This window comes from Stegostoma tigrinum, chromosome 14 (assembly GCF_030684315.1).
Source record: "Stegostoma tigrinum isolate sSteTig4 chromosome 14, sSteTig4.hap1, whole genome shotgun sequence".
Taxonomy (NCBI): domain Eukaryota; kingdom Metazoa; phylum Chordata; class Chondrichthyes; order Orectolobiformes; family Stegostomatidae; genus Stegostoma; species Stegostoma tigrinum.
In genome coordinates, this window is record NC_081367.1 from 4,795,208 (window position 1) to 4,817,950 (window position 22,743).

At 42.0% G+C, this 22,743-nt stretch overlaps 2 protein-coding genes across 7 annotated transcripts in view; one reads left to right on the forward strand and one right to left on the reverse strand.

Moving 5' to 3' along the window:
* Nucleotides 1–22,743, forward strand: part of LOC125457952 (alpha-1,4-N-acetylglucosaminyltransferase-like) — a 132,317-nt gene that overhangs the window by 94,899 nt on the left and 14,675 nt on the right. The window lies entirely within an intron of this gene.
* Nucleotides 1–22,743, reverse strand: part of farp2 (FERM, RhoGEF and pleckstrin domain protein 2) — a 145,670-nt gene that overhangs the window by 13,428 nt on the left and 109,499 nt on the right. For 5 of the 6 annotated variants that reach the window (XM_059650943.1, XM_059650945.1, XM_059650942.1 and 2 more), the window contains 10 exons: nt 21,245–21,429; nt 19,676–19,765; nt 18,714–18,847; nt 15,940–16,021; nt 15,049–15,286; nt 13,955–14,085; nt 12,249–12,317; nt 9,932–10,021; nt 4,684–4,704; nt 2,704–2,786 (listed from right to left, as the gene is read on the reverse strand). In XM_059650943.1, coding sequence (XP_059506926.1) covers nt 2,704–2,786; nt 4,684–4,704; nt 9,932–10,021; nt 12,249–12,317; nt 13,955–14,085; nt 15,049–15,286; nt 15,940–16,021; nt 18,714–18,847; nt 19,676–19,765; nt 21,245–21,429 — 1,123 coding nt within the window. The remainder of the gene's footprint in view (nt 1–2,703; nt 2,787–4,683; nt 4,705–9,931; nt 10,022–12,248; nt 12,318–13,954; nt 14,086–15,048; nt 15,287–15,939; nt 16,022–18,713; nt 18,848–19,675; nt 19,766–21,244; nt 21,430–22,743) is intronic. The other variant, XM_059650944.1, reaches the window with a different exon arrangement.

The window sequence follows — 22,743 nt, forward strand, 5'->3', positions numbered from 1 at the left end:
TATCAGTAAGAGAAATGCACCACTTTTACCTCAGCAATAACCTTACAGACACACAAATCACACTGAAGGGTCATCCCTACCTGAAACTCACTGGTCAACTTGTACAGCTGTTACTGATTTCCTTATCTGTATATTTCTGTGCATTTATTTTCTTCATACATCACTTCTCAATACCTTGAAACAAGCTGCTAACACAGCTCATTAGTGCTGCTGGGCATTGATTCCTTAAACTAATGTCACTATAGCCTTGTAGGATGTCTTCCTCTGTGACAATTCAACAATCTTCCACTTCTAAAGAATTCATCTACATCCTGCAATCTTTAACTATAATTCCTCAGGACAACACCCAACCCTACTTTTGGCAACTGCTATCTTGGCTGTTATAGATATCTTCTCTCTGAATGAAATGGTTTCTGTGTTCTCCTGCACCCCCTTTCTATGGATTTATAAAACTCAAGTCAACAAACTGTACTGACTGTAACAAGGTGAACCAGGTGAACCACATAGACTGAGCTCCCTGATTGGTCCAGATTAACTGCCCCAATCAGGGAGCCCTGGCTGACAGACATAAAAGGAGAGTCAGAGGTTCTGTTCACTCAGGTTGGCTGAGGAAGCTGGATCAGTGTCAAGGACTCTCCACGTGTAAATAAAGGGTGACTTAATGACGGGATACCGGCCTCTCTGGAGTTATTTCATAAACACCCAAGTAATTAACTTGCCAGAAGACTTGCTGATTGTTTACTGAAGTGCCGTTTTTTACTCAATTTTCAAAATGACTACTTGAGTTCTTAAAAAGGGCAGATCTTCACGTAATTGAAAAATAAAAATCATTTCCCTCCTTTTTGAACCAAAGTTCTTAGATAATAATATATTAGTTGCCTTCACCACATGGCAGTGCAGTGACTAAAACTGGTCCCAATATCCACGTGGAGAATGTAGCCCTCACTCACACTTTAAACCTTGGACTTTGATTTTTCACAGATAACATCTCGTGTCATGTGGAAATCAAAGAAATAATGATTTTTCACTCTCAATTCTCAGTTTCAGTTGCCTGGAGCACACATTGGGAGTATGAATTTGTGCTTCACACAATTTGCTGACTATTCATTTTAAATGGATAGATATATCATGCCAGATCTGAGCACCTGTTCCATGTAGGGAGCATACATTTACATCACTGGCCTCCAAGTAGAAGAGCAGCAAGCGCTGACGTCAGCAGCATGCATTTTTGATCTGATACTCTAATATTTCAACTAATCAAATAAACATCAAAACAATTTGCACTAAATGAATCACTTTTGATCGATTTGTTCAAGAAGGGCAGGGCTTGTACAATTAATGGTAGGGCCCTGGGTAGTGTTGTAGAACAAAGGCACCGACTTATTCAGGTACATCTTTCTTTGAAATCTACATCGTAAGTAGACAGGGTGGTTAAGAAAGTGTTTAACACGTTTGCCTTCATCACTCAGACCTTCGAGTACTGGGGTTGGGACGTTATGTTGAGGTTGTACAGGATGTTGATAAGACCTCTTCTGGAGTCTAAACAGTTTCTGGTCACGCTGTTACAGGAAGGATATTATTAAACTGGAGAGGATTCAGAAAAGATTTGCCAGGATGTGGTCAGGAATGGAGGGCTTGAGTTACAAAAATAAGCTGGAAAGGCTGGGACATTTTTCCTCTGGAGAGTCAGAGGTTGAGGGATGATCTTATAAAATCATGAGGGGTACGGATAAGGTGAAAGACAAGAGTTTTTTCCCCGAAAGTAGATGAGTCCAAAACTAGGGGCATATTTTTAAGGTGAGAGAAGAAAGATTTGAAAAGGACATAAAGGGCAACCACAGAGAGTGGCTCGTGTGTGGAAGGAAAGCCAGAGGAAGTGGTGGATGCATGTACAGTTGCAGTGTTTAAAAGGCATTTGGATAAGTACATAAATAAGAAGTGGTGTTTGGAGGGATATGGCCAGGCACAGGCAGGTGAGAATAGTTTAGTTTGGGAACTTGGTTGGCACGGACTAATAGGACTGAACAGTATGCTTCCGTGCTGCATGACTCCAAGACTCTATTAAATATGGGAATGTGTGATCATAATTGCTGGAGTGTGTGAAATAAAATTTACACATTCACATTTTTACTGAAATCACAAACGCACTAAAACATTTCTGCTCATGCATATGCACACCTACACATACCAATCACACACAGCTGTACCCTGACCTGCGTAAACTTATTCTTCCATGTACACATTATCACACACATAGACTTACAAATGTACAGCAAAAGATAATTCCCAAGTTGGGCTCATCAAGTCTTCACTCTCTCCTTGAATGGCAACAATAAAATAAGCTACCAAGGTCATTCCAGCACTTGGTTTATTACTTGAGGAAGGCAACTTTGTGAGAACTTTAAACCCATCCTAAAGTAGACAGAGATGTCCGGTCACTCACTCTTGTACAGTCATTGAAAGAGTGACAGAGAGTTCGACTCCCTGCCCATCCCATAATCAATTCCCTCTGATCAGTCCTTATGAATCTTTGTGCGCTGTACCCTGGCACAGAGCACAGTGTGACATGGGTTCACCACCACTCTTTATCACCAATTCTGATGCATCTTTCTACTGGGACAAGGAACTGAAGATGCAACCAATCGAAAATAGGATGATTAAAGTGTTCTAAACACATTTCAGCACAATAAAAGAGAATAGTACCTGGCCGCCACAACTAGTGTCTTCGGAGCAGAGTATATGGTGAAACAATGTGGAACAGACCACTCATTCTCAGACTCCTCGATCTACAGAAATAAACATGTTATAAACAGTGCAACAAAGTGATTAATCAAAACCAAGTTCAGAAAATGCAAATAACGTAAGTTGAACCGAACCAAGATTCACAAGGTAAAAGCCTTCAAGACATTTGATCAACCAAACATGTGAGAGGTAGTATAAAATTAAAAGGGCTTACAAAAATGCAATGATTGCACAGACTGGGAGAGATACTAAGAGAATAGTAAAATCAGAATAAAAGGGGAAACAATAAAAGATCATTCAAGGGATATCAAGGGCAAGAGTTAAGGCATTTACAAGTACATTAAATGAAAGCTGACAGCTACGAGTAATGTAGACTTCCTTAAGACAGATATAGGTAAGATTGTAATTAAAATTAGGTATTGGCAAATTTACCAAATAACAACTTTCTAGAGTAGATGACAATAAAATACTCAAGGTTATGAGGAAGAAATAAATCAAGGTGAGAAACTTACTAGATTTAGTCTTACTTTAAAAGAAACAGTAATGGAGAAACTAACGAGACCTAAGATTGTCAAATCGCCAGTACCTAATAGATTTTAATTTAGTAAACTCATCAGCTAGGGAGAGAAGAAGATGCAGAATTTGCAGATGTTCTTCCAAAATTTTTTTCATTCAGAATGGTCTCTTTGTATTGGACAATTCTGAGTGTCACTGTTATTTAATACATCTGAGAAAGAAGCAAAAAATTCTAGTACTAAAGTCTGTTGTCAGGTAGCGATTAGAATTGACCACTAGGACAAAGTGAGTGAACACTTGAGACAAATAGATCCTGATTTGAGAGAAGTAGCATGAACTTGTAAAGAGTAAATCATACCCAACAAATGGAGTTGAATATTTTGAGGTCACTAATGAGCTGGGTGAAGGACCCAACAAACTGAGTTGAATATTTTGAGGTCACTAATGAGCTGGGTGAAGTGGGTGTCTATGGATCTCCAGGAGGCATTCAATGAACTTTCACACATTCAATGCTGTTAGTAAAAGCATTAAGAATTGGAAGCAACCTATTGGCATGGATAGGGATGAGTTAGGAAATAAGAGGTAGGACGTAGAGTAAGGGTACTCTGTGCGCACATCAGTTGCCAAGATGTGTCGAGTGACAAATTAGCCTTGCTAGTAGTGTTAAGCAGATTGATGCTGGTAGAGTCAAGACAGAATATCTCAATCTCAGAGAACAAACCTAAAGAGATTGAGAGAGATGATGACGTTAACACGCACAGAAAAGAAAAGACAACCAATGGAGAAAAGTGGTAGATAACACTAACATTGTGTCAGATTGTATTAACACAATCATTTGATACAAATCAAAGGGCACCACTTAGACACTGTACGGGTTGCTAGTCAGATTCTGACCTTGGACAATATTGACACTGGAAAAGATCCAAAGGGTGACTACAAGAACATTACCATCATTAAGCTACTTAGATAGGCTCAAGGGCAAGATGAAGACCAATTCAGTAGTTTACGGCTAAGGTAGATTGATATTGATATTAGTTCAGAGGCTCGGAGGAAAATGGCTTAGGAAAAAACTAATATCAACATGGAGTCATTGTAGACATCCAATGAGAGCAGCTTACTGTCAGATTCCCATTCAGTCAAGTGAGGGGTCAAAAACAACAGAGGCAAAGAGGGAAACAAAGTGCAAAGGTTTGGAGCAATACAACAGAGTAATCAGCAACACTACCGACATGACAGGAAAGGAAGAAGTAAAGAAAAGTTCAAAATATATTTGCATCTTACAAAATGCATCAAAGGAGTTTCTAAGTCTGCTTTCATTGTGCATAATGATCCTAAGTACAAGCAGGATTTAGAGTGAGCTGACAGCTCCTATGCTAAGAAAGGGAATCCCATCCTGATAGAACATCCTGAGAGGTCAATACTCACCGGGGGTTCCAGCACAATCAGCTGCAGAAATGCAAATACAAAGAAAGAATACAGACAGATGGCATAAGGAGATTACTGCACAATGGATCCCTGCCAACAGTTAGCAAAACATTCACATATGCTGCCAACTGCAGTGATTTTTGCTTAATGTGGTTTCCTAGAAGTATACAAAAGCACATTCCAGGACACCAGTTAGTCCATTGGAGCGCATACCCACCTTCCAAACAGCAATCCTGCGAGTTAGTCCTACTTGCTCACTTTTACATTAAAAAATGCACATTCAGGCAGGATATGGCACATCTCCATCACATGGGCAACTTTAATGAGGATCTTAAGGCCCAAAGGTAAATTGCACCACAATAGCCCTTACTTTTCCTTCATATCCCTGGAAATTTTGGCCTGTGGCTTTTATATAATTTCCTTTAGAAGGCTTCTGTTAAATCCGTATCCACCAGTCTAGCACAACGTGCATTCAAGTCTTATCTATTCATTGCATAAACATAATTTTCCTGGTATTAGATCTGCTTCTATCCATGCACCTTATCAACCCTTCAGCCACTAGAAACACTTGTTCGGTATGTCCAAACAATTCCTGTTTATAAATACCTGTATCAGATCTCCTCTATCCCCCATGTAACATCCTCTGGAAAGCATGGTTGCTGGAATTAGACGCAAACCTCCAGCTAGGGCTGAGCTCTTTCCTCAGTGGCAGAGGGTAAACTGGCTTTTGCCCCATTTACAAGGCGTCAAAGAAATGTGGCCGTGGCTCAAATGCCCAATGTCCACAAGGTGTGGTTTTCAGTTGGGCATTGCTGACTGTGCTCCAAAGCAGATGTAATGTTACCAAGATCAGTAAGAGCCAAGGGATGGAGTCTTCAACTGGGTGGCACAGGAAGGTGCCAATAGGTGGAAATGTCTTCAGCAGTTACCTTGGGTTTCACTGACATACAGACAAACCAGAAAGCTGTGGTCTCTTAAGGTGCCTATTGAAGACATAACCCTGGAGACTTTCTTCAGTGATTCAGCACTTAGCTAGAGTGCGAGGCTGTTTCAAAAAAGGTCAGCTGCCGCTAGTCCATTTTCATTGTTTTCCTTCCACCATCGCTAGTCTTTTTTTTCCCTCAATCTTTCTACTGCATGCTCTCGCACTCTGCATGGTCTCCAACCTCACATGGTTTCAGATTTTATAATTTTGACCCTGACTAACTTGTCACTATGATTAGTAATCCTTAGCAATATGACATCAATACTGAGTTCTTCTCTAGAACTGATTCCCTGCGGTGAGATGCTGCTGTCTAATTGTCCATCATTTGATTCTAATCCCACTCACTGCTCTCAGTGACTAGAAGGTTTCGGTTATCAGGAGAGGCTGAGGACTTTTTCCCCTGGAGTGTAGGAGGCTGAGGAGTGAACTTATAAAATCACAAGGGACATAAATAGACTGAATAGCAAGATCTTTTCTCAGGGTAGGGGAACCCAAAACTAGACAACATAGGCTTAAAGAGAGAGGTGAAAGATTTAAAAGGGCCAACTTTTTCCACAAAGAGGGTGGTGCATGTATGGAATGAGTTACCACAGGAATTGGTAGAGGCAGGTAAAATTTCAATATTTAAAAGACATTTGGACAGGTGCATGGATAGGAAAGGCGTAGTGGGATATGAACAACTCGCAGACAAATGGGACTAGTTCAGTTCGGGAAACCTGACTGGCATGGGCGAGTTGGGCCGAGGGCCCGTTTCCATGCTGTATGACTTTATGACTCTGCCAACAATCCATGGCTGTACAGTGGTCAAGCTTAGTCTTCCATCCACTCATCTATCCCATCTCACTTGAGCCGACCTGATTTATCTCCTGTTCCCAGTGCACACCATCCTACCTATTACTGAAGCGATTGCCAGATGGCCAGACAAGTCTGTAGAGTTTCCCCAACTAGCCACTCACCTGCTCAGTTGGCTGCCTTTCTACCTGCCAGGATCTGAGCTGAGTGATGGCCAGTTTTTCTACTCCCAGCATGCTTACCCACTAGCTTGTCTATCCTGAGGTCTCTGTTCACCTATCCGCCCTCCTCGGATGTCTTTCCCCTGCCCCTTACATTTCCTGTTAATCCACCCACTCAAGAGCTCCTCCAAGAACTTCTTCATTCACCAAACGCTGAGCAATACAAGCAACTGAAAATGACAAACAGGAGGAGTTCAGGTTAAGGAGCAGGGTGAAAGAGTGCAAGAGGTGAGGGAAGCAAAAGAGGTGGATTGAGAACAGGGACGAGGGTGAGCAAGAGATAAAGGACGAAAGGGAGAGAGGGAGAGAGGGAGAGAGGGAGAGAGGGAGAGAGGGAGAGAAGGAGAGAAGGAGAGAAGGAGAGAAGGAGAGAGGGAGAGAGGGAGAGAGGGAGAGAAAAGGATGGAATTTGAACAATGAAAGTGAAAGGGAGCAAAAGGGACTGAAAAGGAGATAAATTAGCAAGCACGTTTCAAAACAATTGCTGGATAGAACTCAAAGTTGTTCATAGATGTTCAATCTTTAAACAAGTTCAATCTCCTTACATTAATTTTGACATTAAATTCTGGAAGGGAATTTTTGTTTGTGCTGTTAAACCCATTGCATGCAGTTTACTGCAAGGTTCACCATATCTGGAATCTGCTTTAGGGAGGAGTACATGAGAACTGAAGAAAATTTGGGCAAAAGGAGATCAGGAAGCTGTGCAAGCCTGGTCTGCCATTCCATAAAAATCATGGCTGTATTTCTTTATCAACTGCCCTCTCCTGCCCTTTATATATCCCTCCATTCCCTTCAGAGTCCAAACATAGTTTAGTTGTAGTGTTGAATATATTCAATAAACGGACATGCAGTCTCTGGGTAGATGACTAAGATTCACAACTCTCTGGATGGAGAAACCCATCCTCATCTCAGTCCCAAACCCCCTTATCCTGAGATCTTGGTCTTTTCTCCTGTTACTTGCAGACGCCACATAATCGCGCTTGTCAAGCTCTCTCAGAATTTTGTATGCTTCAATAAGATCGCCTCTCATGCATCTAAACTGTAGAGAATGTACACCCATTCTGTTCTATCGCCCTCAGATAATAACTGCCATTAAAATCTAATCAGGCTAACCACTGAAAGGCAACTCATTGCAATACTGAGCACAGACTTGAACAGGGGGCTACACCAGAACTCGGGGCTCAAGTCAGGGGCTGGGGGCGTGGGCTAGGAGCAGCTCCAAGCCTGTGACTTCTATCCTAGTCCCAGGTACTGACGTAAGAGAAACAAGGGCATGAGTGGAGGTGTTTGTGTGGATGGACACTGTGCCAATCTCTATGGGTGAAAACAACTCATCAAAAGGTTTCGCACAAGGTTTGTAGACAAACTGGAATGATGTAATGATGTTTTGGTACTAGAGAGAAGCTACAACTACTGCTCTCTGCTAAGTCTGACTATTACAAAATCCACTGCACCACCACAGTTACATCATAAAATACAATCAGGAAGTGCTGTAGAACAGGTATGGCAGTACGTGTGCAGACAGAGAGAGAGCAAGAGAGAATGAGAGTGAGAGGGCATGAGAGCACGAGAGAGCGCGCGAGGGAGAGTATACCAGTCCAGTATTATCCTTCTTCAGAACTAGGCAGAAACAGTTCTGATGAAGAGTTGTACCTGACGGGAAACATTAACTGTTTCTTTCTCCGCAAATGTTGCCAGACCTGCTGAGTTTATCCAGCATTTTATTTTAATTTCAGATCTCCAAGATCTGCTACATATTACTTCAGTTTAACATTCTGAAGCATTTTGACAGCCAATGTCAGGAGGGAGAGTAAGGTGCGGGTATGTACTGCCTGCGGCTCTGATAAACTCTTGGCATTGCTCAGTTGTAACTCCTGCCTGAGATGCAAAGTATTAATTTAGTAACTCCACTGGGCTTTTATCTCTACCAATGGATCCCATTCTGATCACAACCAGCCCACCACTCTTCTGGCAATACTATTACTGTGCACAGGCCTATAGAACACACCATGTTGCACTCCCTTTTATGTCAGCAGCCAATGTACTTTCATCCTGTGGTTTCACTGTCATTGCCTCCTTTTCACTTCTTTTCTGTACTTTTAATATTCAGCGCGATCTCCCTTGTATTATCAAGTTAACATCTGGCCCAAGAATGCCTTCTTTATTTGGTTCCATAGGGCTCCGGCTTCGATTACTTACCATCTCCCCCTTGTGGAAATGTTTCTAAACTGTAGTCAAATTATCACTTACTTAAAGATCATTTCTGAAGTCTCATTCTTACATTCATGTACATAAGGTCAGGGTGCCAGGGAGTGGTACAGCGGTAGTGACCCCATCTCTGAGCCAGGAGACATGAGTTCAGGTCCCACTCGAGCAGAATAAAAATAATTACATTCTCTGAACTGTTTATGACTTAAGCCAGGGCTTGTGTACTGAAGTCAAATATGTGCAGAGATGCTAATACAACAGAACAGCTTAATATACTAGGCCTAATACCCTTGGCACATGGAGGTGTTAGGAGCGTATTTTGGGCATTTTTGCTGAGGTGCTCAAACAGCAGAAGCAACTCACATGCAGCCAGGACTTACATGTTGCTCTGTAATTAGAACAACCTTTCCCTCCCTCTCTCTAGATCTGAAAAAGCCAGTCTTCATTCCATACCAGGCTCTAAGCTCTTGTCTACAGTTAAAATCTTTCTTGTCTCTCTCTAGCAATACTATTGTGGTGAGTTTCCTTCTACTTTTCCATCTCCTAACAAAAATAGGCACTGTACACATTTTCCATTATGCATCATCATCATCTCGCCTCTTAAACGTGTTTCCAAAGTGTCAGAATTGTAGAACTTTGTTGACTCACTCGCGGCCTTGCTTATTAAAAGCCATGCTCAGGGTCACTAACCCTTATTTCATCATTTAATTCAACGTCTAGTTGCACTAGCCAACATTGATGGTGCACTGCATTGTCAAACACTGTAACCAACCTAGATTTCTCAATACAATGGATACATAAGGCAAGATAGTCAAAACCCCCACAGACATAAATAGCAGGTAACACTGATTGGCAGGTCCTGTACTCAACTCCTGTCAGCTCTACTTCTAAGAGTTTCTTTTACATTCCATATATTACACCGTTTCCCAAATACTTCTTTTATGTTTGTAATAAAGCTGATGAACAAGAAAACGACCAGCACAGATTAATCGAAGCCAGGCCATCATAAAACTACTGCCAGGCATTGTCTCCGTATACTTACTATCATTCCGTACAGAGGAAGTTGCCCATGTACTTTAAACTGGTTGCTAGTCGTCACTCCTTTGCTTGTGTACAACAGCATGTCAGAGAACTGGGAGAGATAACAAACTCAGTGAGTCCTGCAACGTAGATGATTTAGGAAAAAATCAAATCGAGCTATGCAATTCCATCAAACGGAGAAATCCTAAACTGAATAAAGCACTTGAGTCAAGTAGGCATAAAACACAATTGTGCCTTTAAGAGAGATGTGTTCTGTCCTGTTTCCCTTGCAGAAGGGTATGGGCACAATGGTACTGGAATATCTCCTTCAGACAAACAGTCGGAAACAGCTTTTGAGTTCTCCTTGGGTGTTTTTTTAAATGAGACTAAAGGAGTCATGAGTGGGTGGGGTCAGGGGTCAGGATCCAAGAAATGGTTTTTAGTTTTGCTTCCAATTAGTTAGAAAGTTTCTGCTAACTGTTGAGCTAACAACTTAAGTTGCCAATTGCTGGAGTGAAGTTTTAGACAGCAAGGCCTCCTCCTAAAAATCATAAGGGATGGCTTGATTCTTTCTTCTGGACTGGAGAGAGACTGCACATGAGAACTGTAACTGTTTTGCTGAATTGCATTTTTACCAAAGGGTGTTTATAGGATACTGCTTATGTTGGAACTGTTGATGATTGATGTTACCGAATATATTATCTTGTTAAATATTTCAACAGAGTTAAAGCTATACAAATTCTTCTGTAAGAATAAAACATGTTTTGCTTAAAGCCCAGTTATGAACCAATCGAATTGTATCTGGGACACAGTGCCTTTACATTTGCCTTTAAATAAATATAAAAGTTAGGGTGCAGGCTATCTCCTTGATATATTGGGGGCGGGGTCCAGTACGGTCAATAACATATTTGAACCAAAATATAACACGGAGAGAGAAAGCGGATTTAGGCTAATTTTCTGATGGGATGGAAGTCTATGGTGGTATTACCAAGGGATCTCTGCTGCTTTTGATACATGTCAATAAACCAGGCTTTGTACACAGGGCATCATTTCAAAGTGGCACAATATCCAAAGTGATGTAAGCAACAGACTGGCAGAGCAAATTGTCTAATGAAATAAAAATACTAAGTCTGCAAGAGAAACATGAAGGATTTTACTCAAGAAACTGAGAAGTAGTAAATGTGGACTAAATGGCACCATTTTCCAGGAAATTGCAGGGCCATGGGAAGGAGAAGCATATATCGAGCAGGCTGTTAAAATTTCTCTGGGATCTCTGGGTTTTAGAACCGAGGAACAGGGCACCAAAGCAGTTGAAGTTTCTCCAAACATTTATAAACATGGTATTGGCCTCAACTGGAATGTTTGCTTCAGTTTTAGGCACATTTCCAGGAGGTTGCCAAGGACTTGGGGAAGGTATGACAGAAATTTCCCAGAATTGCAGGAATGAGGGTCTTGAATTATGCGCAGAACTTGAACAAACTAGGATTGTTCTCCCTACAGCAGCTGTTCAATGGGTGTTTAAAATCCTGGATAGTTCTGAAGGAGAAATTACTGTATACGCAGTGACTCAGAGTCAATAGCCTGAGGATATAGATTTAGAACGTGTCGAAAGAACAATAGGCAATACATGGAAATGTTTCTTTACACAGGACATTATAGGGATGGAATGTGGTATGTGAAGGGGAGGTGGAATCATAATTCAATCATAATTTTCAAAACAGAATCTCAGAATTGTGCAGGTTTCAGGGAAGAAAAGGGGAGCGAAGCTAACTGGATAACTTTCTGGAAGAACCCGTGCAGACCTGATGGGATGAACAGCCTCTTGTAATGCTGTATTAATCAATGCTTGCACGTAATGGGAAAACTCAATGCAGTCTAAATACAGCACGCATCTCAACCTCTGCACCACACCTGACCACATTGAACTAGAGTATCCCAACAAGTTAAAATACACTATTCAAACTGAAACATATCATGAAATATAACCACCTTCACATATAGGAGAATAAGTGGCACTGAGGAAAAGGTACACAGACAAAGAGAGCACGAGTCCATGAAAAAATAAGCATCATGATATACCATGACTGAATTAACAACTTCGCTGAATTTTGCAATATCTAAGAGAACAGGTACAGGTGAACCAACAATGACTGATACAATGTAAGAGAACATAATATATAAAAAGTAAAAGTGGGAAAGTGAGAGACAGAGACCTTTAAATAGAGTAAGCATTACGGTCTTTCAAGAGACTTGATCCTTTCCTAACATGAAAATCACCAATGAGGGATAAGGTAGCTCTTTTTAGATATAGGAGGCTATTAGATACAGCCACTACTTACCAGGAAAAACATCCTCTGCTGCAGGCCTTTTTTGGTAAGTTTATAGAGACAGCCTTCCCGAATGAAGTCCTGAAGGGAAAGGCGGTACAATAACTTAAAATTATAATTACACAATGTGCAATCTCCATGTGAGAATACTGACTGTGAAGGCCATCACAGCCAAACCATAATATCTATCCAAAAAGAGCAGGCCCCCTTTGCTACTGCAGCCTCAAGCCCTTGGTGTCATCCCTAACTCCCTCAGGGAAGAGTTTAAACTTGGGCCCCTTCTGCCCTAAGTGAACATAAAAGACCAGATTTGAAGGAGACCAGGGAGGTTGTGCCTGATGCCAAAACCAATTTGGACCAACGCCAGCAAAAATACATCATCTAGTCTTTATCACACTCAGGTTCGAGAGATCCCATTATGTACAAATCACACGATTGTGCTCCCTACAGCCTCATTTCAGTGGTAGTCCCTCACAGACAAGGATGACTCTTTCACTCTGAGGTTGAGTCTGTAGGTTGCTGTGTAGTCCGATGCAGCTTCCGTGGGCTCTGTCACACTTGTTCCCAACAAGAGTAGAAACCTCAGTGTGCTGGGGTGTTTGGAAAGCCCGAGGACATGAAATGAGCTGTCTAAACGGTTCACAAGATTGCATTCTGAGATGGTGAGGTCGTGATTACCAGGAGATTGGTTCTTTATTCCCCAGCATTTAAAAGAATAAGAAGAGACCACATTGATACTTACACAAATTCTCCAGGGTTCAACAGGGTCAAAGCAGGAAGAATGTTTTCTCCCTTGGCTGGGGTGAGGAACTGGGCCTCAGAGTAGGAGGCAGAGTCTGAGAATAAGGAGCAGATCTTTCAAGGCTGTGATCAGAAGGAATTCCTTCCCTCCAAGGGTGGTAAATCTTTGAAATTCTCAAGCCCAGAGGACAGTGGAATTTCAGTCACTGAATATGTTCAGGACAGAGATCAAGAGATCTCTAGATATTAAACAAATCAAGGGATACAGGTATAGTGTAATAAAATTGGATTGAGGCAGATCAACCACGTGATCTAGTTTAATTGTAAAACAGGCTCAAGAGGCTGAAAGGCCTACACCTGATCCTGTTTCCCGAATACGTATGTCTCCTTCTTTTATTTGCTTTGCAGCGGAAGGAAGGAGAGAAATTAGCTCACTAGGACCATGGACAAGTAAACAACACTGGCAAATATCAGAATATTCAGCCACATTCCTCTTCGAGTCATAGAGAGGTACAACATGGAAAGAGACCCTTCAGTCCAACTCGTCCTTCCCAAGTAGATATCCCAAACCAAAATAGTCCCATTTACCAGCATTTAGCCTGGATCACTCTAAACCCTTCCTATTCATGTACCCATCCAGATGTAAATGTGGTAACTGTACCCACCTCTACCACCTCCCCACACATACGCACCACCTTCGATATGGAAACGTTGCCCCTTAGGTTCCTTTTATATCTTTCCCCTCGCACATTAAATCTTTGCCCTCTAGTTTTGGACTCCCCCACTGTGGGAAAAAAGACCTTGGCAATTCACCCTATCCATGCCCCTCATGCATTTATAAACCTCAGCCTTCAACACTCCTCTCACCACCTCAAAGGAAGCTGAAACCTGTGACAGGACAAGATTAATCCTGTCATTTTAATAAACCTCTCAACTCAGGAGAAAGTCAAGCACCACATATTTCCTAGGGGACTTACCCTTCCTGGCAGAATCAAATTCTCAATGCCAATAAGATCTCGCCGCAGCTCCGTGAGTTTCTGGAAATGCTCCAGCCTGATTAAACTGCTGTGTAACTGGGCACTCATGTCCCTAACCTCCTTCAGGGCATCTGCGAACAGAAACCAACAGCACGATTGATGAAGCAGTCACTAAACCAACTGGTATGTACCATAATTCTTCTGTTCTTAAAATCAAAGAGTATAGTCAGAAAGTGAGAACAGTGAATTGATTTGGATGATCATATTGAACAATCCAACAGACTCAAAGGAATGATTGGCCTATTCCTGTTCCTATTTTCTACTTTTTTATAGGGACCAATAATTCATAACTGACCACTGCAGCCTGTGACTGGAGAGCGGATAATGGACTTTATCACACACACCCAATACACTGGAATGAAGGGTATCAGGGTAAATGCAAGTGTCAAGAATCAGATTAGCCATGACCCTAATCAATGGTGGTGGTGGTCATGGGCCAAGAAGCCTACTCCTCCTGCTAATTCATAATGTCACACATCATACTACACACAACAGTTAGGACTGTGTTTGTTTGCACTTACATAGCAGCAGAATTACACCACCTCGCCAAACCCTCTCATGATCTGGGCAGCTCAACTTAAAACTGTTGAGTCATTGAGATCTGCTCAGTACCATTTCCTAAAATGCACTTACCCTGTGGGTCTTTGCCCACAAAGTGTAAGCATTATTGGTGTTGTACCTGAAACCTCAAGACACAGAGGAATCTCAATGTCCTTAGTTCACTCCCTTAATTGCCTCCTGGTTCATTCATTTGCTGTTCTAGCATTTGTCCAGCCCCTAGACCTGGCCAAGCCATGCTACCAGCAATCAGTCAATACCTGCATGCCAACAAGCAAGGCTGCAAAAGTATTAACTCAACACTCATTCCCACTCAAACTGATTTTTTCTTTGTGGGCTTTGTTGCCACATTGCTATACTGTCTGACAGTCTGATTGATTCACCACCTGTAATACACATCATACTAATACAGATCACTACACTTGGGTGACTATCCAAGAGCTGTATGTGGTATCACCTGTCATGCTGATACTTACCTCTGCAGTCGCTGTAATCTCGATGGTCAGGGCAATAATGTTTGCAGAGTCGCTCTAAGATGAGTTTGTAATGCATCAGCCTCTGGATGGGCTTCAGCAGGAATGTGTTCAGAGGTAAGTAACAGACCTTCTGCAGCTCAAACTCTTTGTAAACAGCCTCTAGTTTCTTTGATTGCTTGGTAGCTCTCTCCAATTCCATTAGAACTTCATCATATTTCTGTAGATAACCGGTGAACTCCTATAGTTTATAAATAGGAATAATTTCAGTTCTGTAAAAGAGTGCAATACTCGCACAAGAAGCTCTCGATCACATTGAGCTAAAACCATTTTCCATGCCATACGGGGAGGTAATGGACTAGTGATATTATCGTTGGACAATTAATCCACATAATTAATCCCCAGATTCGAATCTAGCCACAGCGTATGGTGGAATCTGAATTTAATAAAAATCTGAAATCAATGATGACAATGAATCCATTGTCAACTGTCAGTAAAATCCATCTGGTTCACTAAGATAACTGCCATCCTTACCCAGACAGCAATGTGACTGACTCTTAACAGCTATTAGGGATGAGCACCAAATGCTGGCCTAGCCGGTGACATCCACATCTCAAGAATGAGTACTGCAGATTGATTTCTTGAACTGCAGGACAGGGGCTCCAGGAGATCAGTAACTGCAACACAATGTCTTGACCAGACAAGTCAAGATGGATAAACAGCAGCTCTTACTAGGACTGGTTCCCTTGCTGGGACTTAAGAACAAGCCACAGCAAGGAGACAGAACTGAAGGTAGCCGGATTCCACAAGAACTAGTGGAAAGGATGGTCTGCTGCATGCTGGTCTCCTGCTGCTAACTTGACAGAAACGCAACAGCATGTCGATGTACTGTACCTTGAGAGCACACATGTTCCGAAGCATGACATCACCAATTCTCTGATAATCTCCTTTCACATGTGCATTGGACCTTCCTTCCCTGAAAATCAAACAAACATCCTAAAACATACACTGACTGAGTAGCTCCTTCTGAGTGAAATCCTGCCCAAAGAGTTCCCAGTGACTTCCGGATTCAACCTTCATGCTTTAGAAGGCACAACAAACCTGGGATTAAACCTTCCAGAAATAGCAACTCCTGGATAAAATATCTTACTGAAGCAAAAATTGGATGGCTGTAAGGGAACATTTCTTACAACTGAGGTGGTTTCTCTTGGCACCAATTATAATGTAAATCAAAGTATGAAGTCATGCCTGTCTTGGCCAGACACTGGCACTGGCACACTTATAGAACAAATGCACAACAACTTTACCAGATGGATAAAGTAGGCTATTTTTCCCCACATAACCCATCCAAATAAAAAAAATAGTGATCTGTTATCAGGGAGGAAAGGGGTAGACCCAGGGAGATGACTCTCCCCTCAGTCAAGCACTGGAGTGCCTTTGAACGAGGGGTCCCTCTCACTCCTCCCCCAAAGTCCACCAGAAACCCACCCAGGTTTGCTCACTGTATTCCTGTGATGGGAGATACAAGGCCATTTTTAACAGCAGCAACAGACATTAACTGCTGAGTTCCTGAATTGGTGGCAGGGCAGGATGATCACCCACAGCCTTCCCCCCCGGGGATTTAATTGGGAGTGGAGGTGAGGTGAGGTGGTGAGGAGGTGCTGGAGCCTCTACCTTGTACCCTGCTGCCAGATTAAATGCCACCCTCCAGCAGCAAACATGTCACTGGGGATGGCAGAAGGTACCAGCACAACATTTTTATAAACGACACAGTTGTAACATATCCCAGGACAACCTCATCCAAAAGGCTTTCTCTGATAGATCATTTCAAGTATTGGTTTCTTTTTGTGAAAATCACAAGTACCTGGGAACCTAAAGTCCCAAACAAACAACCTCCCCACAGTCAACTTTATCTTTCTCTGCAAATCCCATACAGCATATTTGATGCTTTACCCACACCCACTTGAATTCAACTGCATCTGTTATTCGGTTCATTTACAAATTTGATCTATTTCCTACTTGTGACTATATAGCCCTCCCACTGTAATTCCCGAACCAGTCTCTTATCAATGAGAGTGATCACTCTACAGGGCCCAGGTCTTTGATAGAAATTCGGTCCCAATATCAAACACAGAGATATCATACTCAGTACTTCCTCTGACAGGGAATATCACCTTCTAGCCTGCTTCTTATGCATATCCAGGTTTACATTGAAGTCCTATTGCTTTGAACTTTGTCGGAAATTTTAGAAGAATGATTCAATCCAAAACATTAACCCAGCATTTCTCCTTGTAAATGCTGGCTGGCTCACAATATCTTTTCAGTTCTTCATTTGTGGTTTTTATACCAGTTATCATCATTATCACCATTCTGTTATTCTGTGTAGCAGGCAGTCATTCAGCCCATCATAATTTGCCTTCCTTTTCTGGAATCTAGACTCAGGGGTTTACAGCACAGAAGGCGACACCAGCCCATCAGGTTTGTGATGGTCAACCGCAACTACGTAACTATTCTCATCCCATTTTCCAGCACTTGGCCTTGTCATGATGGTTTCTGCTTCTACCACCCTAAAGCAACATCAGTAAACAGCACAATATTTAGCCATGACCACGATGCTGTTCGTGGGAGATTGCTAAATCCAAATTAGCTGCCACGTTGTCTACAACAGTGACTGCACTATAGAAAGCATTTCAGCAGCTATAATATGCTTCACAACATCTGGTGGTCATGAAAAACACTTTTCAAGAGCATTGACCCCAGGCTATATAAACTTCACCAGCAGACTGGAGGAAGTGCTGTGTTAAACCTTGTCCTTGGAGGGCAATTCAATTGTTTAATTAATGCTCCCTTCAAGGGAGTGGCTTGGCGGTTAGCACTGCAGCGTCACAGTGCCAGGGACATGGGTCTGATTCCACCCTCCGGCGACTTGTCTGTGGGGAGTTTACATATTCTCCCTGTGTCTGCATGCGTTTCCTCCGGGTGCTCTAGTTTTTACCCACAGTCCAAAGACGTGGAGGCTAGGTAGATTAGCAATTGGAAATGTGAGGTTACGGGAATAGGTTGGAGACTGAGTTCTGGGTAGGATGCTCTTCAGAGGGTCGGTACATACTCGGCCTCTTTCCACACTGTAGGGATTCTACAATTCTATAGATTCTATGATTCTTACAAAGACAGTAAAAGCTCGTCACTCTTTGAAAAGAGATTCAAAAGCAGAGTCAAGAGAGGAAATCAAAAAGATGAGAATTATCCATCACTGCACCCCATATCTCACAAGTGACAGTCCCTTCTGTCAGATTATAAATATGACCTCTCTAATGTACCAGAAATGGACTCTTGTCAGTTCTTCTATAATACAGTATCACTGTAAGATGGTTCAGCTTATAGACAATCTCTGAAGAAAAGTTTCTTAAAAATAAACCAATATTTGAAAACAAAAAATTCTTTATAAGTGTTATGCAGAAAATGCCAAAATGAGTCGGTGCACGACGTCAGAAGTTGAAACACTCCAGACCATAGTAAGCGCTGAAGTCATCACACATGGTACAATCCTGGTTGTCGACACTGACGTTATTAGGCAGCCCTGACAACATAGCCCAGAAGCACTGAGGGACACGACTAGTGGAGAAGGAATCCCAAAGTAACAACGTTTTGCAATAAAAATAACTCACCACAGAGCCAGCCTCTGTTCAATCTCTTTCAGAAATCCACGATGAAACTCATAAATAGGGTCAATGTTGGAAAACAGCAGGGTCATTAGTCCCTCTGGCATTGCACTGTCTTTGATGACAGCACTTCGAAACCACTAAAAGCAAAAGGAAAATCTCTGTATTAATAAATCACCATTGTGTCATTTCAGGATGTCTGGAGGTACGAAAGGTAGTGATAATGACAAGATATTCTATTTTGTAATTATGTTCGCTGAGGGATACATGCAAATTCAGGAATCCATTGTCATAATCCTCCATGGTGCTATGAGATCACAGAATTTTACAGCGCAGGAGACCATTTGACCTACTGCATCCGTACTAGCTCCTGAAAGAGCTACCCAACTAATGCCACTCTCCAGCCAAATCTCGATAGCCCTCTAAATGCATCATTTTCAACTGTATATCCAGCTCTCTTTTGAAACCTTGTTTGGAATCAGCCTCCACACTCTACCAGGCAGCGCATTCCAAATCCCAACAACTGAGTAAAGAGGTTTTGCCTCATCGCAGTCCAATCTTTCTTGCTCACAATCTTGAAATTGTGAACCCAAGTTACTGACACAGCAACTACTGGAAACAAAATATCCTCTTTACCCTATCAAAGTTATTCATAATTTTGAATACCTCATAATCTTATCAAATTATTTTTCTTCTGTTACACCCACCTGAAAAGGCAAAAGGGACCCCCAGCCTAACCATTCATCCAAAAGACGGCACCTCCAACAGTGCAGCACTTCCTTGGATTGTCATCCTGGATTATGGCTCATTTTCTGGAGTGGGGCCTGAATCCACAGCGTCCTGACTCAGTAATTGACACTATTCCTTGGTGAGCCAACAATACACCAACAAAGTACTCAAAAACTGGAGGGAACGCACTTAAAAATATTTCCAAACTGAAGGACACAAAGCTAAGAGAAACCTCTTACCACAGTGATGACTTCCAAATCCTTCAGGTACGTCCTCTCTGTGGTCAGGATTTCTTTTGCAATGAAGTAAGCCTTGTCAGCTGGGTAACGCTGTTAGAAACAAACTTGCCAGATGTTAAGCTGTCATCGTAGCAAATCATTCTCAAACCACAGGTTATCTCAGGCAACCCTCAAATTATCGTAGACATGCTCAAATTGTCTAAGACACAGTACAACTTTTCCCACAATTCCCAACCACTGCTGGAATCAGGATAAGATACTGGAACAACCAGCAGCAAGTCCTAATCCCTCATTGTTTTATCAGAACAGTCCATCAGAAATTCAAACCCATGACTATTCATTCATCTCCTCTGTCATTTTTATGGGGTAAAATCCATTGTTGACAAAGGAACAAGAATTAATAATAGCTAAGGAGGAATAGGAATTAAGCCCCTTGATCCTGCAGTACCCTATGATCTTGATCTTAACTACAACTCCACAACCCCCCCACCCCTTCAAGCGCAGAGAGAATGACTTTACTTGTCCTTTCTTTCCAAAAGCACCTCATCACATCGAAACAGTCAATTGTATAACAGGATCCAGACCTTGATGAAGGGGAGCCCGAGGGTGTCAAAAAAATGGCTGGGTGCATTGAAGGATGGGAAGGCACAGAGCAGGGTCACAGGGGAGCACCGGGAAACGGACACAGGGTCACAGGGGAGCACCGGGAAACGGAGACATGCTTTCAGAATGAACCAGAACTCTGAGGAGGTTCCATTAGAAATGAACAATTTGAAATAATTTAGCAAATCTGAAAATCTATATAACTCATATTATAACAACATTGTTCTCTGGTACGATGATGATGAGCCATAAAGAATGTGGACTTAATCCCTGACCTGTGCGAAGTTAGGCATCTTATGGCCAGGCAGAGGTCAATGCAACTGACTGATATCTATCTGCTTGGTGGAGCAAACAACACGGCAGCCAGTTGCTATGGGACAACATACACGTGATACTAGAGACAGCCTGGTGGAAGCTGGCCGCCCAGCTCTCTCAGGCGGAAAGTGAACCTTTTACTGAGATAACACCAGATATTACAGACAAGAATAGCGAGCAAGAGTCCAGAAAGGACAGGAAGAGGAGAAAGGGGACAGTAACACATATCTTGTACAAGGCTGTTAGGAAAGATGGAAAGAAAGACCCAAGTTCTATATACTGTCTCATGGCTCCAGGGCAACTCTCAGTGCTCCACAACCAATTAGATTTATGGAAATGGCAGAGACACCACGGCAAACCTTTGCACAGAAAGATCCCACAAGCAGCAATAATGGCCACACAATCTGCTTTATCCAGACACTCCAGTTACATGGATGCAGCTTGAGGATCTTCTTTGTTTTTTTTAAATACCTTGTTACACTTTACACCAGCTCTTTTCACAACTTTGATGTGGAGGCAGCTAGCTAAAAATCTTTGCTCAAGCAGTTTGGAATTTCGTCTGGAGCAAAGTTCTGGCTAAGGAAAGCAATAATAAATGATAAAATGATGGACCACTAACACTAACCACTAAACGATAATTGTACTGCACACCTTCCGCCGGTCGTCGTCTTCATCATCCACCCTGGTACTGCTGGCATCACTAAGAATCGGGCTCTGCAATGGTGACTGAGACTGACCAGGCAAATCCAGGTTGGATGCCTGGGATCCCGGAAGTAGCACATTCAAAGGGCTCCTTGTGGCAAGGGGGGTCAGTTGCAGGCTGTCGACTAAACTACCTGAAACAGATTCAAAACACAAATGCAAGAAATAAAATTCAAGGGGCACCTCTGTAATACAAATATATCTGAACAGTATGAATTGGCCAGGCACAGTTGAGGGGGTGGTTCTGTAATCAATTGGTCTACAACATAGGGAATACCAATTTTTGAAGAATATTGTCCCCCTCTCATAATCTGATGTGATAATCTGGGACAGCTCCAACTAACCCTAGCGACTACATCTGCTCCTTTGCAAGTCTGCAAACCTTAGGAGTACAACCCCTTCCCTGGGGTTGTCTTTGTAGCTCCTCCATTTTTGCTGTGCTGTAATCATCTTTCATTTTAGTTGTTTCAGTCCCAGACAGGGAAGAAATCACTATCAATGTGGGTCTTCATTCTTTAAATGACCGTTAATTGCTGAAAGAAATGTGTTCCCCTGTAAGACGAGGAATCAGGGTAAAAATAAGGGCTCTCCCACTTAAAGTGGGGTTGAGGAAGAAGTGTTTTGTTGTTTCAGGAACACTCTTCACCAGGGAGTGGTGGACGTAGAGTTATTGAATATTTTTAAGGTAGAGATAGGTAGCTTCTTGATGAACATGAAATTTGATAGCTGACAGGAACAGACAAGGAAGTGGAGTTAAGGCCTCAATCAGATCAGCCCTGATCTTAGTGCATGCCAGAGTAATCGCAAAGTACCAAATGGTTTACTCCCGTTCCTAATGTATTTTTTCATCACTTCCGAACATGTAGTTTCCGTGGGACCTGACATGTCAAGCATGCAATTTCTCATTGTAATACAGTCTGTTATCATCATGTTGGGTTCCCTCTCTTAGAGGGCTCAGTCCAATAACTGAGTCCTCAAATCTGCACTCAGTCAACAAATGAGAAACACGAGGCTTTTTTATTTGCTTCCAAATTTAAAAGGAAAATTGATAGAAATTAATGTTAGATAATTCCTCTCAGCTTAACACGCTTTACATTTACAAAGTGAAAGCTACAGTGTATATTTCACATATTACTTTTATGACATACAATACTGCTCTATTTTAAAATGAAAAATAATATGAAATACACTTGAATAAAACACTTTAAATTTGCTCTCTGGCTTTTCTTTAAACAAGTATTCTAGAATGCCAAATTAATGCACTTGGGTCATGACCTTGAAGCCCATTACGGCAGATGATGACATTCATATTCAACAAAAAGCTGGAATTAAAACCAGTTCATCATCAACCAAGATATTAATGTTGATTGTCATAAAAGCCAAGCTTGCCCATTAATGTCCTTGACGGAGGGAAATCCGCCTTCCCTATTTGGTCTGGCCTACATGCG